The sequence below is a fragment of the Erinaceus europaeus genome, chromosome 9 (assembly GCF_950295315.1).
Source record: "Erinaceus europaeus chromosome 9, mEriEur2.1, whole genome shotgun sequence".
NCBI classification, from domain to species: domain Eukaryota; kingdom Metazoa; phylum Chordata; class Mammalia; order Eulipotyphla; family Erinaceidae; genus Erinaceus; species Erinaceus europaeus.
Genome location: NC_080170.1, coordinates 89,117,806 through 89,134,598, shown reverse-complemented (window position 1 = coordinate 89,134,598; position 16,793 = coordinate 89,117,806). Strand labels below are relative to the sequence as shown.

Below are 16,793 nucleotides of genomic sequence, written 5' to 3'. Positions count from 1 at the left end.
TAGCTAGTGGTTGACTGGGCTTTTCTTTCAATACGGCATTTCTATCAGACCAGTCAGAACTCTTTGATTATTTAGTAAGAGGGAAGAAACTACCAGCCTCTTAAACCTGTGCCCCAAATTACATTTGGTCAGTTCTGCCAAAGAATTTACACCCAGATTTAAGCAGTGGAACCTGCACTACAGAAAGTCAGCTAACTAAAAGAAATGACTGGGGAAATATCCCAGTGAGTAGAGTACATGACTTACATATGTGAGACTTCACATTTGATGGCATGACACTACATAGACATAGTGAAGTGGTGCTCTGGCCTGTCATCTATTTATAATAAGTCGTTAGGAAAAAAGTTATATTTCAAAATGAATAAAAGAAGTAACTAAATTATAAGTCTCTTTCTTTGTCTTGTATAGATGGCTTAATTATATTATAATTAAAAGAAATAATGAACTTACTTTTACTTCTTGAAACAGAATAATCACAGACCAGGGGACAGGCAGTGATACACCTGGTTGAGTGCACATGTTACAGTGCACTAGGATGTGGGTTCAAGCTCCTAGTCCCTACCTGCAGGAGGGAAACTTTACAAGTGGTGAAGCAGTGCTATAGGTGTCTCTCTCTCCCTCTCTATCCCCCCATTCTTCTTGATCTCTCTCTTTGGGTATCCAATAAATAAAGAAATAATTTTTAAAAAAAAGTATAATCACAGACCAAACTAAAGTTGGTAGAGTTAGGTTCAGTTAGCATGCATATTTGCAGGAACACCAAGTTTAGAAATCAATGTTTTAGTTCTAGATCTGCTAATAATTAGCTCTGTGACCTTAAGTAAATGACTTATATTCTTGTGTCTGTGTATTGATATTTTAAAGGTGAATAGTATAGATAAATGTAGCAATATTGAATTCTAGAAATGAAGAATTCTTAGGTGATGAATAATTTCAGATTTTCAGATTTCCCTGTCCATAATAGTTCTAGTCTTTTTTTTTTCTTTATTGAGGGGTGGTTAATGGTTTATAGTCAACAGTAAAATATAGTAATTTGTACATATGTAGCATTTCTTAGTTTTCCACATAATAATTCAACTCCCTCTAGGTCCTCCTCTGCCATCATGTTCTAAGACTTGAACCCTCCTCCCTCCACTCCAGCGTCTTTTACTTTGATGCAATACACCAAACCCAGTCCAAGTTCTGCTTTGTGTTTTCCTATTTCTCAACTTTTTTTTCTTTTTACTAATGATTTAATAATGGTCGACGAGATTGTGGGATAGGAGGGGTACGGTTCATACAGTTCCCACCACCAGAGTACAATATCCCACCCCCCTCCATTCTATTGTTTATCCCTCTGGGAGTATGGACCAGAGATCTTTATGGGGTGCAAAAGGTGGGAGACCTGGCTTCTGTAATTGCTTCCCTGCTGGACATGGGTGCTGACAGGTCAGTCCATATCCCCAGCCTTTCTCTACCTTTCCCTAGTGGAGTAAGGCTCTGGGGAGGTAGGGTTCCAAGACACACTGGTGAGGTCGTCTGCCCAGGGAAAGCAGGTTGGTGTCATGGTAGTATTTTTCAGTAGTATTTTTCAACTTCTGTCTGTGAGTGTGGTCATCCCAAATTCATCCTTCTCTTTCTGACTTACCTCACTTAACATGATTCCATCAAGCTCCATCCAAGATGGGGTGAAGAAAGTGAAATCACCATTTTTAATAGCTGAGAACTATTCTGTTGTGTCTATATACTACAACTTTCTCAGCCATTTATCTGTTGTTGGAAATCTGGATCTAGTCTTTTTATCTTATAAAGTCACCTCCTGGCCGGCTGGGGAGATAACATAATGGTTATGCAAAAGATTTTCATGCCTGATGTCCCAAGGGCCCAGGTTCAATCTGCAATACCATCAACAGCCAGAGCTAAGCAGTACCTAGTCTTTTTCTCCCTCTGTTTCTTTTTCAACATCTCTCTCTCTCTATCTCTCTCTCTCTCTCTCCCTAGTCACTTCTTAAATTTAAGAAGACACAAATTAGATAACTATATGCTAAATAACTGTTATTGATTAATGAGTATTGTGACCCTATATGAGACAGGCCTTATAAAACAGAATACCTGTAAAACCAACAAAAGAAAATTAGGGATTTTTTTTTTTTTTTCCATTTCACTGGAGAGGGTAAATTTCCATCTCCCAGGGTAGGTATCTGCAGAACACTCTTACTGCCAGTCTTGGATCTTTTCTATCATTGTACATCCAGATGACAAGACATTCTTCAACCCTTCCCTCCCCAGAGTTCTATTACTTTTTTTTTTTTTACATTTATGTATTTGTTTTCCATTTTGTTACCCTTGTTTTTTATTGTTGTAGTTATTATTGTTGTTATTGATGTCATTGTTAGGTAGGACAGAGAGAAATGGAAAGAGGAGGGGAAGACAGAGAGGGGAAGAGATAGACACCTGCAGACATGCTTCACCACTTGTGAAGCAACTACCCTGCAGGTGGGGAGCCAGGGGCTGGAACCAGGATCCTTAGCTGGCCCTTGCACTTTGTGTCATGTGCACTTAATACGCTGTGCTACCGCCCAACTCCTATTACTTTCATGCAATGCAAGCATTAGGAGTTTGTTCTGGTCTACAAATGTAGGTATAGAAGTCTTAAGTTAAATATTAATTTACTTAATACATCAGGGTATTAGAAGTAATAAAATGATATATCACATGCAAGTACTTTTTTTCAAAAATGCAAATATGGTTCAATACATAAAATGAGTTATAACCCATAAATAAGATTAATAACATAACAAAGGATATATGTCAACAAATATAAAAATATTTGAAGTTCATTACTTGTGATTTTTTTATTAGTCATTTAGTAATAATTAACAAGATTGTAAAATATAATTCCACACAGTTCCCACCTCTAGAGTTCCACATTCCCATCCATTCCATTGGAAACTTGCCTATTGTTTATCTTTTGAGAGTATGACCAAAATTGAAAGACACATTTTATAATGTTGGCAATAGATTCTTAAGTAAAGCACTTTATAAATACAAAGAAATGCCAACATGTAAATCCGATGACGGGACCTACAACTCATATAATCTGTGTTTCCTTATTTTTTAAATATTTCATTATTTTTTATTTTATTGAACATATAAATCAAAAGTAAAAGGGAAGATAGTGAGGGAGAGAAAATAGACACATCAGTGCTCATGAAGTTCCCACATGAGGTGCCTGTTGGGATTATTTGTGATTTTTAAAAATCTTTCAGCAGACAAAAGGTAGAAGGGCACCCCCTCAGTTTATTAAAAGTCATGTTCTAAAACCTAGGGAAAGCATTTACTTAATGGATAATTTTTTTTTTTTTTTTTTAAACCAGAACACTACTCAGCTCTGGTTTATGGTAGTGCAGGGGATTGAACCTGGGACTTTGGAGCCTCAGGCATAACTATTATGCTATCTACCCTCCACCAGTAATGGAGAATTTTATAAAGCATTTCACTTCAGAATAAGAATTAAGAGTGCCTGTAAAAAAAAGTAAAAATAAAATAAAAATTAAAAAAAAAAGAGTGTCTGTAGTTATCATTGCTTGTTGTCAGTCAAATGAGAGATTTTGACCAATGATATTAGAAAAGCTGTAATGAAAGACAAAAGTGTCATTACTTGTAGTTAATGTGCTCAAATGACTACAAAAACAACAGAACTAACAGGGAAACAATTAGAGCTAATAAGAAGTGAATGAAGAAAAAGAAAAAAACATTGGGTGAGACTTTTAGATTCAAGATTAATATAAAAAAATATCCAAGAGATTGGCCAGCAATAGAGTACATGACGTCATGTGCAAGCATGTTGACCTGAGTTCAATCCTTGACAGCACATTTGCCAGTGATGCTCTGATTCTTTCTCATTAATAAATACATCTTTTGACAAATCAAGAGAATTTTTTTTTTGCTTTTATTTTATTTTATTTTATTTAAATTTTTTACCAGAACACTGCTCAACTCTAGTTTATGGTGGTACGGGAGATCGAATCTGGGACTTTGAAGCCTCAGGCATGAGAGTCTCTTTGCATAACCATTATGTTTGTTTGTTTGTTTGTTTGTTTTTATTGGACAGTGACAGCTGGAAATCAAGAGGGACAGGGGGGATAGGGAGGGAGAGAGACTCCTGCAACACTACTTCACCACTTGCAAAGCTTTCCCTCTGCAGGTGGGGCCAGGGGCTTGAGCCTGGGTCCTTGCACATTATAACATATGTGCTCAACCAGGTGCACCACCACCTGCCCCCTAAAAGAATTTTTCTATATTAGCAATAATATTTAGAAGATAAAACTAAAAACAATTGTCCTCAATAGAAAAAAAAACATTGATATAGGTATTAACTAAAAATATAAATTCTGTGGAAAACTAATAAATAAAATAACAGTAAATAAATAACTTTGAAGTTAGAGAAAATCTGATAGAAAAGTAAATATAGGTGAGGGTAGATAGCATAATGGTTATACAAAGAGACTCTCATGCTAGAGGCTCCAAAGTCCCAGGTGCAATCCCCTGCACTACCATAAGCCAGGGATGAGCAGTGCTAAAATAATAATAAAAATAATAATAAATATTAGTATTAATAAATATAAAAGTAGTATGAACTCCAGAAGCAAAAGAGATCTTGTAAGAGGGAAGCAGTGATTATATTCAAGAAAAGAATAGCTGAATTTTTTCCAAATCTACGAACTAACCAACACATAAATAGAATATAGATGTTCAAGAAGCACAGAGAACACCCAAATTCCTGAGTCCAAGACAGCTTACACTAAGACTATCATAAAATTATCAACAGTCAAAAGCAAAGAAAATAATATGGTAGGTAACTAGAGTAAGGAAGAAAGTGGCATATAAAAGAAGTACTGTCATGTGGGGGAGACAGCACAATCGTTACGCACACAGACTCTTGCCTGGAGATCCTAGGTCCCAGGTTCAACCCTTGGCACCACCATAAGCGAGATCCAGAGCTGAGCAGTGCTCTGGTAAAAAATGGGGGCGGGGGGGCGGGAAGATGAAGCACCATCAGGCTATCATCAGAATTATACATGACACCATACATGCTAAGAATTGAAGGACATATATTGAAAGTGCTAAGAGATAAGAATTTCCAGTCACAAATGCTTTACCCTACAAAAAAAAAAGTCATTCAAATATATGGTAAAATAATAATGATAATAAATATCAAAGTAGTATGAACTCCAGAAGGAAAAGAGATCTCATTATGTTGAGAAATTAGACAGTCATAAAGGAGAAGTGCTGTGTGATTCCACTTTTAAAATGTCTCTAAAATAGGTAAATTTATAAAAAAGTAGAGTGGAGGTAGGGAATAGAAGTTACTGTTTAATGGGTATAAACTATCAAAATAATAAGATGAAAAAGTTCAGGGAAATTTGCTTTACAATAATGTGAATATACTAAACACTACTGACTGAACCATGTGTAAAAAAAGTTAAGGTGGTAAAATTAGTCTGTTTTGTACCATTTGTGCTTGCTGATTGCCAGCATTGGTTCTAAATTGTGGAAATAATTAAAAGATTTTTTTTTTGTTTTACCTTCTAGGCATCTCTAGCAGAAACAGATAAAATTACCCTGGAGGTAGCAAAACTTATCAAAGATGATTTCCTACAACAAAATGGATATACTCCTTATGACAGGTAACGTATCAACTTTTTCTTTCTTTCATTCTTTTTTTTTTTTTTATATCACTGGAGCTTGGTGCCAGCACAACTAATTGGAGGTCGTTTTTTTCCATTTTTTTTTCCTTATAGAATAGGACAGTGAAATTTAGAGAGGGGGATGAGCGATATAGACACCTGCAGACTTGCTTCACTGCTTGTGAAGTGATACTCCCCTCCCCCTCCCCTGCAGGTAGGGAACTGGGACCCTGAAGCAGGATCATTGCTAGGGTCCTTATGCCCTGTACTATCTGTGCTTAACCCTGTGTGCTATCGTCCAGGCCCCTCTTTCAGGATTTTCTATTGAGTTTTCAAAAATGCACCTACCGGAGTCGGGCAGCAGGTGCTGTGGGTTAAGCGCACGTAGCGCAAAGTGCAAGGACCAGTAAGGATCCTGGACTCCTGCAGGGGAGTCACTTCACAGGCAATGAAGCAGGTCTGCAGGTGTCTTTCTCTCCCCCTCTCTGCCTTCCCCTCCTCTCTCCATTTCTCTCTGTCCTTTCCAATAATGACGACATCAACAACAATAATAACTACAGCCACAATAAAAACAACATGGGCAACAAAAAGGAAACAAATATTTTTTAAAATACACCTACATATTAAAAATTGTTTTTCTCATATAAATACATTCTGACTCAGTACTTTCTATTTTTATAGTAAACATCTTAGCAATTTAATGTCCCTTTGTCTTGATTTTGCTCATTTGTTCAGTTCTAAATTTGTCCCTTTGTTATCCAATCATCATTGTATTTGATTAAATTATGAGTTAGTGTACAGAACCTGGGGGTCATTGCCTCTTTTCGATAGCTTTCTTATTAGCTATCACTACTGTTTATGTCTCTTTTAATCTTTCTTAAATAATTATGGTCTACTTTTCTGCCACATCTACCAGAAGTTCTATTCTCTTTCCTTTCTACCAAATAAATTAGGAACTTAAGCTCTAAGAGCATAGAAAGAGAAATGGGGAAATGGTTTGTGAAGATTGTGATAGAGACTATATAGATTTTATGTTTAAATATGTTAGAAATTTGTAAGAATGGGTGTGATCAAAGTTGACTGCTTTCTTGTCTTCATTATGAAAAAGTATGAGATAAAGAAAATGAACACATTAATGAGGGAAAGGAACTACTCTTGATTTAAGAAAGTTAGCATTTCCTGCTTTCATTAAATCTTAACCTGCTTTCACAAACAAGTCTTTATGACTTGGTTATTTTTCCATCTAGGTTACTCCTTTAACTGCATTTACAGAAACAAACCCTGAGTCACTAAGTTTAAGTACTACTGTTTCATTGTCTTCCTGTTTGATTATTTTAACAGGGAAAATAGACCTTAGAAAGTAATAAGTAGATCTTAAAATAAGTATACCTGTTTTATATCTTGAGATACCTCTGTCCAAAAAGCTTGTAGTTAATTTATTCTAAGTTATTAATCATCTTTTCCACTCTTTTTTTCCTTTGCCAGAGTAATAACTGAGGCTTGGTGCCTGTACTACAAACTCACTACTCCCAATGGCCATTTCTTTTTCATTTTCCCTTTCCTTTTTAATAGAGACTGAGCAATTGAGGGAAGGGACAGTTTTTGAAACTTCCCCCTGAAGGTGAGGACTGGGCCTTGAACCTGCGTTCTTGTGTGCACTCTCTATGGAGTGTGCTATTTCCCAACTTTTTTTTTCCATTTATGTGTTATTCATTATATACATAGTAATGATCATTATGAAGAAGCTAATGTGATATTGTATAAAGCTTTGCATAGAATAGGATGTGATTTGGATTTTGTCTTACATTAAGTTATTTTGACTTTTATTTGTTCTAGGTTCTGCCCATTCTATAAGACAGTAGGAATGCTGTCCAACATGATTGCATTTTATGATATGGCCCGTAGAGCTGTTGAAACCACTGCTCAGAGTGACAATAAAATCACATGGTCCATTATCCGTGAACACATGGGAGAGATCCTCTATAAACTTTCCTCTATGAAATTTAAGGTATATATTACTTTTATAGTAATTTCTTAGTAAGAAATGGTTCTTTTATGGAATTCAAGTCTCAAACCAGGTATGTAAAAGTTGTATTTATTGTTTTCACATATGCTCATGCTATTTAAAATCTGAATACACCTCAACAGTATGTTCAAATAGTAATTCTAGTGATAAAGAAAATTATAGTGTGTCATGTCTAAAATAAATGCTGACACACTTTCTTTTGTCTTAGCTCTTGGGCAGTGTAGAACTAAAAGCATTGCTGAGCATCAATTATCTTACCTCAAGTGCCTGTTACAAACATTTAACTCCTATATTTATCTGAAACGACTTTTTTTTTGCTGTTTACTCCTCTTAAGTATTCTATTTCATATCATTTTAAACTTTAAAGTGGACACCCTTCCTTTTGGAAACACACAAGACAGAAACAAATGAAATTTTCAGTAGAAACTGGGATATACAAATTTTTAAAAATATTTGATTAATTGAATTGCATTAACTCATTTCTAGGCCATGATATCTAAGTATATATATTAATTGTTGAGAAACTGAAATGATTCTCTGTGATAAATATTTATTTTACATAATGTTTTGTTTTCACTGTAGGTTGAAAGTAAACCATAAGGCTAGGGAGACAGCATAAAGGTTATACAGAAAACTTTCATGCTTGGGACTCTGAGGTCTCAGGTTTAATCCCAGCACTACCATAGGCTGAATTTGAATGGTTCTCTGGATTCATATTCTCATTTTCTCTTTCTTCCTCCCCCCATTCCTCTCTCAATCGCTCTTTTCCTTCTTCTCACTCTTTAAAATAAATAACTAAAATATTAAAAGAAAGATAGATGGGGGTCAGGTGGTCTTAAATGTTTTCTAAGAATCAATAGAGCCAACCAGACATTACAGTAAGAATGTTATGAAGGTAGTAACATCTTTTTTCTTAAAGAGGAAATGCTTATGGTATAATGTATGTGTATTGGGGGGAGATCAGATTCCAATAAAATAAAATAAATCCATATATCATTTGACCCAATTCTTGATTTCAGAAAGTGTAAGAAAATGGAAAAGCATGTACACTAGTAATAGTGATGATTTCTGGTAGCATTTTTAATGTTCTCTTTTTTTCTATTCCCATACATATTGTACCAAATTAAACGTCACAGCCATATTTTTGTCATGAAAAGTTCTTCTATAGTGTAACTTTTGGCCTAGAGAGTAGTATTTTCCTCTCTTAGGCATTTAGCGGGTTTTCAGTTTAGGGTACAGAATTTTTATTTTATTTTATTTATTTAAGAAAGGATTAATTAACAAAACCATAGGGTAGGAGGGGTACAATTCCACACAATTACCACCACCCACTCTTCATATCCCACCCCCTCCCCTGATAGCTTTCCCGTTCTCTATCCCTCTGGGAGCATGGACCCAGGGTCATTGTGGTTGCAGAAGGTAGAAGGTCTGGCTTCTGTAATTGCTTCCCCGGCTGAACATGGGCATTGACTGGTCGGTCCATAGTCCCAGTCTGCCTCTCTCTTTCCCTAGTAGGGTGGGTCCCTGGGGAAGCGGAGCTCCAGAACACATTGGTGGGGTCTTCAGTATAGGGAAGCCTGACCGGCATCCTGATGACATCTGGAACCTGGTGACTGAAAGGAGAGTTAACATAGGAAGCCAAACAAATTGTTGAGCAAAGGGTACAGAATTTTGTTTCTTTATTTGGTTTTGTGTGTGTTTTCTTAGTATAGCTCCTCAAGAGTGGAATGATTGATCAGAGACGTTAAATATTTTTAAATCTCTTTAGAGACTTAAAATAAGTAGCTTAGCAGGTTAGCACTTACATTACCAACTATAAGGACGGGAGTTCAAGCCCTCACTTCTCACCTACAGGGGGGATGCTTCAGAATTGATGAAGCAGCTCTGCAGGTGTCTGTTTTCCTCTCCTCTTCCCTACTTTCCCCTTCCCCTCTCAATTTCTCTCTATCTTATCAAAATAAAATAAAAATAAAGGGAGTGGGGGAAGAAATGGCCTCTGAGAGCAGTGGATTCGTAGTGCTGGCACCAAGTCCCAGTAATAACCATGATGGCAATTAAAAAAATAATAAGTAAATATTTTAAAGTTTCTTTTATACATATCAATCAGTTAAACTGTTTTCCTTGAAGATTTTAAATGTACATTTTGATTTATTTTAGAAAATATATTTCTCAAAATAAACATGAAAAATAAAAAAGAAAATGTATTTCTCTACCCCAATGTGATGTTACCAAATCTTGAAAAGTAAATTCTGTTTTGACTAAATTCGCTGTAGTTAAGTATATATACACAGCATCAAGTATAGGATACTGTATAATTCCCCAATATTTTACATATTGTTGAATATAAATTTGTTGGTTATCCTATGGACTATCAGGCAAAATACAAAATTGAAATCTTGCTTTTCTACTTGGTTGGCTTACCATTTCTTCTCATAAACGGAAAATAGGAAAATAAGTATGTTTTTTTCTATTCTTTCCTACGTTTTGCCAGTGTACCTTCCATAATATAGTACTATATATAAAATATATATATATTTTTAGTACTCTAAATATATTGAGAACAAGTGAGTTATGAGTGCCTCTCAAAATTGCAGATATTAACTGAATTCTATAATTTTCTTTTTCAGGATCCAGTGAAAGATGGTGAGGCAAAGATTAAGGCTGACTATGCACAGCTCCTTGAAGATATGCAGAATGCATTCCGTAGCCTTGAAGATTAGAACTGTGATTTTTTTTCTCCTTGTCTTCAATAAGTTCATCTGTGTATATTTTCCTGAATTTCTCATCTCAAAACCCCTTGCTTCTTTATTGTGTGGCTTTGAGACTAGTGCCTACGTGTGTTTTCATTTGTTTCCTTGTTTATTTGATAGGCCTTATATAAAACAAACATTCCTTTGTTCCAGTGTTTGAAGGGCCTCCCTGTTTATTTACCCAAAGTGGTGAATGTAGTAAATATAATATACAAAGGCTACACTACTGTAAACTTGTATGTGGGGCTACATCTCTCCTTGTCCAAGGCTTAACCCTTTCCTCCTCACTATTAAATTGTGAACAAGACTACTGCATGTATTCCCTTTGCAGTGAATTTGGAATGGAAGGCCAGATCCTATGCATTTTGACAGGTACATTGTAAAATGGCTCAAAATATAGTAAAGTTGTTTGCAGCTTAGCATTTTGCTAAGTAACTATTTTACAGAAAATAATTTGCTTTTTAAAAATATGAATGATATTCCAATTATGCATCTGTGAACACCTGTTAGAAACTATACTGTTCTCAAAACAACATTCGTGGGCCTCAGCACTATCCATGAATCAGTACCCTCTAGAAAATAAAAAGTGAAAAATTAGCCAGGCAGTCAATGTTAGATTAAAATCATATTGTTTAAAAAAAAAGTGTATTTTTAGTCAGAAAAAGTATATTACTAAGAAATTCTTTTTAAAATTACATTTAAAACAATCACTGAAAACTTGATCTACATCACATAATCTTACTTTTTCTTAAACATCTTAGAAGCCTAACCTTCTAAGAATCGTGTGGCATTGTAATAGGTAGTAAAATGCCACTGTGAACATATTTATTAGTGGTTGAAGGCTGTCTGCACCTTTAAGGACCAGCTATACTTAGTGATTCTTGGAGCCAGAGTGACATTATGTTTTTTTTACAGGATAATGGCATGTGTCATGTGTTTGCATGTTTCTTTGCTTGTTGAATTTTTGAACAACCACTTTACCAATTGTGAAAAATAGCATTCTATGTAGTTTTTTTGTTCTTTGGTTCTATAAAGATTTCCAGAATATATTTAGCCTTAATAGCATAACAGTTTCTGTTCTGTTTTTAGGGATGAAAATAATTTTTGTATCTGCTAATAGAATCCAAGCTATAAGGACGGGATGGGGTCAGTGTCATTTCATTCTGTCTTAAGTATAAATTTTCAAAAAAAATTCTTTTTTTATGTAAGAAGACACTCTTTGTAGAACAGCTCTGAGAGCAACCGTTTCCCAAAAACTTTCTGACCAATAGTGGTGGCACTATTGCTTCCTCTTTAGAAAGGAGAAAGGGTATGTGAACACGTGCAACAATTTAAAAGCCCAAATGTAATAGCAAAATAAAGTTTTAATTTTATGTCTTGATATTTGTCATTGAGCTTGTAGGTCATATATTTCTTTTGGTCTATTAAAGAAAGATGCCATAGTTTCTTTAAATCCTCACAGATAGCTTGTTATATATTTACTTTTTGTAAGTGTTCAGAATATTGGAAGATAAAAAATTATGCAGTGATTTATTTAGATGTGGACTTAACGGTGCTGTTCATCAGTTTGCTTCAGTGAGGCCTCATACCCAGAGACCCTAAGATTAGTGAAAATTAAAAGACTTCCCAAATTTTTCTATTCCTGTTTTAAATGTACCGATAAAATAGAAATGTGATAGCAATGAACGATCTGGTGAAGAAAGTTTGACCAAGTTTGTTTTTGTTGTTCTGAACTTACAATGTACATTCTCACTCCATTTTAAGAATGTTGATGTATGGGCGCAAAGATGCTGGAGAAACTCTACTCAGATATCCATAAGTATTCCTTCACCTGTATGTTGTACAATTCCAGTTGGTCACTGATCATTATTTCTTAAGTAAGTGTATTGAAATTATAGTAATCTTTTCAAAAGATGACGCAGTTCTATATTTATTGTGCTGTGCCTGGTCCTACATGGAGCCAGTTTGACATGTTTCATATGTATTTTTTCCAGTGTTAAATCTCACACAATGTACCCTTTGGAAATTTCCTTCCATCCTGAAGAATGAATAGAAGAGGTCATATATATTGCCTCCTTATCCTTGAGATTTCACTATCATTATGTTAAAAGTTGTGTATAATTGTTAAAATCTATGAAAAAATTAAAAGTGAATTTAAATTAACATTTTCCCCCTTTTGTGTTTGCGTGACAAGATTAGATATTGAAAGTATACCATCTTGTATCTTGACTTAGTATTTTTAAGTATGTACTTGTTTTTTAAGTTTCTCCCTTTTGTTGTAGATTGTCACTTAAGGTGTCATGAAATTGAGTTGGGGCCCTCACTACAGAATACAAAAGAATTCGTATTATATGTTCATGATTTGGAAATGTAGTACATATAATTATATACTGTACTGAATATTACTTTAAATTGAAAAAGTGAATGATCTCTAATATTACATTTGCAAATTAAATCAGTGATACTTATCTCTAATTTATAACCTAAATTATTTAAGATTCAATGTAGCAACATGTAGCTTAGGGCTTTTTATCCTGAAATATTTTTTAAGAATTTCAAAGAGAGTGGGGGTGGGGCTGTAGCTCACTGTGTTAAGCACACATAGTGTGAAGTGCAAGGATCCTGGTTCTAGCTGCCTGCTTCCCAACTGCAAGGGGGTCACTTTGCAAGTGGTGAAGCAGGTCTGAAGGTCTCTTTCTCTCTCCTTCTCTATCTTATCCTCCTCTCTCAATTTCTCTCTGTCCTAACAACATTAGGAACAACAACAGTGGGAAAAAAGATGGCCACCAGGATAACCCTGGAGGCAAAAAAAAAAAACAATGACAACAACAATAATAACTACAACAATGAAAAACAGCAAGGGCAACAAAAGGGGAAATAAATAAATAAAACAAATAAAGCTTAAAAAAAAAAAAGAAACTTGCAGTCATGCAACTAGATAACGTTGGTTTGAAACCCACTCCTATTTTTTCAGAGCCTTTCCCCTTAACTATGTAACTATATGCTTTACTGAAAATTCTTTAAGTTGCTTTTATAAAAATACAACATTTGAAAAATATTATAGAGCAATAAACTTAGATGATAAAAGGTTCTTAAAATCTAGGGGTCTGGGTGGTGATGCACCTGGTTAAGTGTACACATTATAGTGTGCAAGGACCCAGGTTCAAGCCCCCAGTCCCCACCTGCAGGGGGAAAGCTTCCCAAATGGTGAAGCAGGACTGTGGGTGTCTCTCTGTCTCTCTCCCCCCTCCCTACCCACCCCCTCTCAATTTCTGGCTGTCTCTGTCCAATTAATAAAGATAATAATTTAAGAATAGGGGAGTCAAGTGGTAGTGCAGCGGTTTAAGCGCACGTGGCGCAAAGCTCAAGGAAGACATCAATAACTACAACAATAAAACAACAAGGGCAATAAAAGGGAATAAATAAAAGGTATAACTTTAAAAAATTATACTCAGGCAGAAGTTGAAAAACAAGATCAGAAACGAAAACACAAGTAGAACCTGAAATCTGATTGGCATATCGCACCAAAGTAAAAGACTCTGGGGTGGGGATGGGTGGGGAGAATACAGGTCCATGAAGGATGATAAATGACATAGTGGGGGTTGTATTGTTAAATGGGAAACTGGGGAATGTTATGCATGTACAAACTATTGTATTTACTGTTGAATGTAAAACATTAATTCCCCAATAAAGAAATAAATTTAAAAAATAAATGAGATATACTGCTTCCCAGCTCAAAAAAAATTATATATATTATAATTTTTTTTGTTATTATTGTTGTTGTTGTTGTTGGATAGGACAGAGAGAAATGTAGAGAGGAGGGGAAGACAGAGAGGAGGAGAGAAAGATAGACCCCTGCAGACCTGCTTCACCGCCTGTGAAGTGACTCCCCTGCAAGTGGGGAGCCGGGGCTCGAAGAGTTTTCTTTTTTAAGTAGCAGTTGCTACCAAAAAAAAAAAAAAAAAACACCAAAATGTTATGGAGTCAGATGTACAAATAAAGTAAACGGCTTTTTTTTTTTTTTTTTTTAATTTATTCCCTTTTGTTGCCCTTGTTGTTTTATTGTTGGGTAGGATAGAGAGAAATGGAGATAGGAGGGGAAGACAGAGAGGAGGAGAGAAAGATTAACACCTGCAGACCTGCTTCACCGCTTGTGAAGCGACTCCCCTGCAGGTGGGGAGCCGGGGGCTCAAACCGGGATCCCTACACCGATCCTTGCGCTTTGCGCCATGTGCGCTTAACCCGCTGCACTACCACCAGACTCCCAGTAAATAACTTTCATGCCTGAGATTCTGAAGTCCCAGATAATGGCAATCTTAAACCAGAACTGAGTAGTGCTTTGGTTTTTAAAGTAATAATAAAAGTAAATGGAGAAATGTTAGGATAAATAAAAAGAGATCACAAATAAAAGTATTATTTGCTGTTGACCTTATTATATCGCCCTTAGCCCATTTACAATATCCTTTCCTCCATTCTCCAACTCTCAGTTGGTTGCTAAGAACTTACAGCAGCACATTTACACTGAAACTTGCCATAAACCAGAGGTCGAGGTCATATCTGTCAGTGCTGGTAATGTTAGGCCTTCTCTATCTTCCTTGCTTGCCCTCACCTTCCAGTTCCTCAAACTCCTACTCACCCAGTGGTTTCTTGTAAAAATGTGGATATCAACGAGCAATCAATCCTCTTGCCTTAAAGTGAGACAAGTATGTGATGACATTTATGTTCTGGAGTTTCCTGTGTAAAAGGATCAAGTAAAGAGAAACTACCTGTACCTCCTACATCATTGTTGACTCCTTTATTCCCATAAAGTTTCACAGGCATCTCAATAAGTCATTTTCACAGGAATCTTTTTCTCAGGCTGTACTTCTAGGAAATTTGATTTATTAGCTTTTCATTTCCTTTCTTTCTACCATTCTCTCTCTCTCCCCCCCCCCTTAATTTATTTTTTTCTTGCCTCCAGGGTTATCGCTGGGACTCAGTGCCTGCACTAAGAATCCACTGCTCCCAGAGGCAGGTTTTTCTCATTTTTGTTGCCCTTGTTATTGTTGCTGTTGGATAGGACAGAGAGAAATTGAGAGAGGAGGGGACAACAGAGAGAGAGGGGAGAGAAAGACACGTACAGACCTGCTTCACCACTTGTGAAGCAACCCCTCTGCAGTTGGGAGCCAGGGGCTCGAAGTGGGATCCTTATGCCAGTCCTTGCACTATGGGCCATGTGTGTTTAACCTGCTGCACTACCGCCACCCCCCCCCCATTTTCTCTCCTATAGAAATCCTTATTAAATAGAAATACTATGATTCCCACCCCTGTGTTGAACACGCTTAGACAAATAGCTTGTTCTGAATTTTTACCAAAAGAAAGCCTTTTTTAAATATTTATTTGCCCTTTTTGTTGCCCTTGTTGTTTTTCATTATTGTAGTTATTGTTGTTGTTGATGGCATCGTTGTTAGGACAGAGAGAAATGGAGATAGGAGGGGAAGATAAAGAGGGGGAGAGAAAGATAGACACCTGCAGACCTGCTTCACCACTTGTGAAGTGAATCCCTTGCAGGTGGGGAGCCAGGGGCTCGAACCGGGATCCTTACACTGGTCCTTGTGCTTTGTGCCACGTGCGCTTAACCCACTAAGCTACCACCGGACTCCCAAAAAAAGCCTTTTTTAAAGACTCCAAGATTTCAAAATTGTAACCTTCATTTTGAAAGAACTAGGAATTCAAGTCTACATCTTTTTAACTTCCTTCTGTCCTAGGATTTGAGCCCCATATAGATCCTTTTCCTCAGTAGTTGTAATATTTATGTGTACGTGTGTGTGTGTGTGTGCATGCGTGTGCTTATCCAGAATATTGCCCAACTCTGATTTGTGGTATTGCCAGGGATTAAATCTGGGACCTCAGAATCTCAGGCATAAAAAACTTTTTGGGGGGCCAGGCAGTAGTGCGCTGGGTTAAGCGCACATAGTACAAAGCATAAGGACCCATGCAAGGATCTTGGTTCGAGCCCCTGGCTCCTGGCCTGCAGAGGGGTCCTCTCACAAGTAGTGAAGCAGGTCTGCAGGTGTCTGTCTTTATATCTCCCTCTCTATCTTCCCCATCCCAATCTGTTTCTCTCAGCCCTATCCAAAAAATTAAAAAAAGAAAAATATTGCCACAGGAGCAGTGGATACATAGTGCTGACACCAAGCCCCAGAGATAACCCTGGAGGCAAAACATTTAATAATGATAACCATTACACTATCTCCCAGACCCTATACTTACTTTTATTTTTTAAATATATTTTTAAAATATTTTATTATATTTATTTATTTTCCCTTTTGTTGTCCTTGTGTTTTGTTGTTGTTGTTGTTGTTGTTG

At 36.3% G+C, this 16,793-nt stretch overlaps 1 protein-coding gene across 1 annotated transcript in view; it reads left to right on the top strand.

Annotated features, from left to right (window-relative positions):
• The window catches only part of ATP6V1A (ATPase H+ transporting V1 subunit A), a 69,644-nt gene extending 57,036 nt beyond the window's left edge, over nucleotides 1-12,608 (top strand). Inside the window, exons 13-15 of the mRNA XM_007516320.3 lie at nucleotides 5,575-5,669; nucleotides 7,506-7,677; nucleotides 10,323-12,608. Of these exons, the coding sequence (XP_007516382.1) occupies nucleotides 5,575-5,669; nucleotides 7,506-7,677; nucleotides 10,323-10,415 (360 nt within the window). The 3' untranslated portion in view covers nucleotides 10,416-12,608. The remainder of the gene's footprint in view (nucleotides 1-5,574; nucleotides 5,670-7,505; nucleotides 7,678-10,322) is intronic.
• Nucleotides 12,609-16,793: the final 4,185 nt, after the last annotated feature.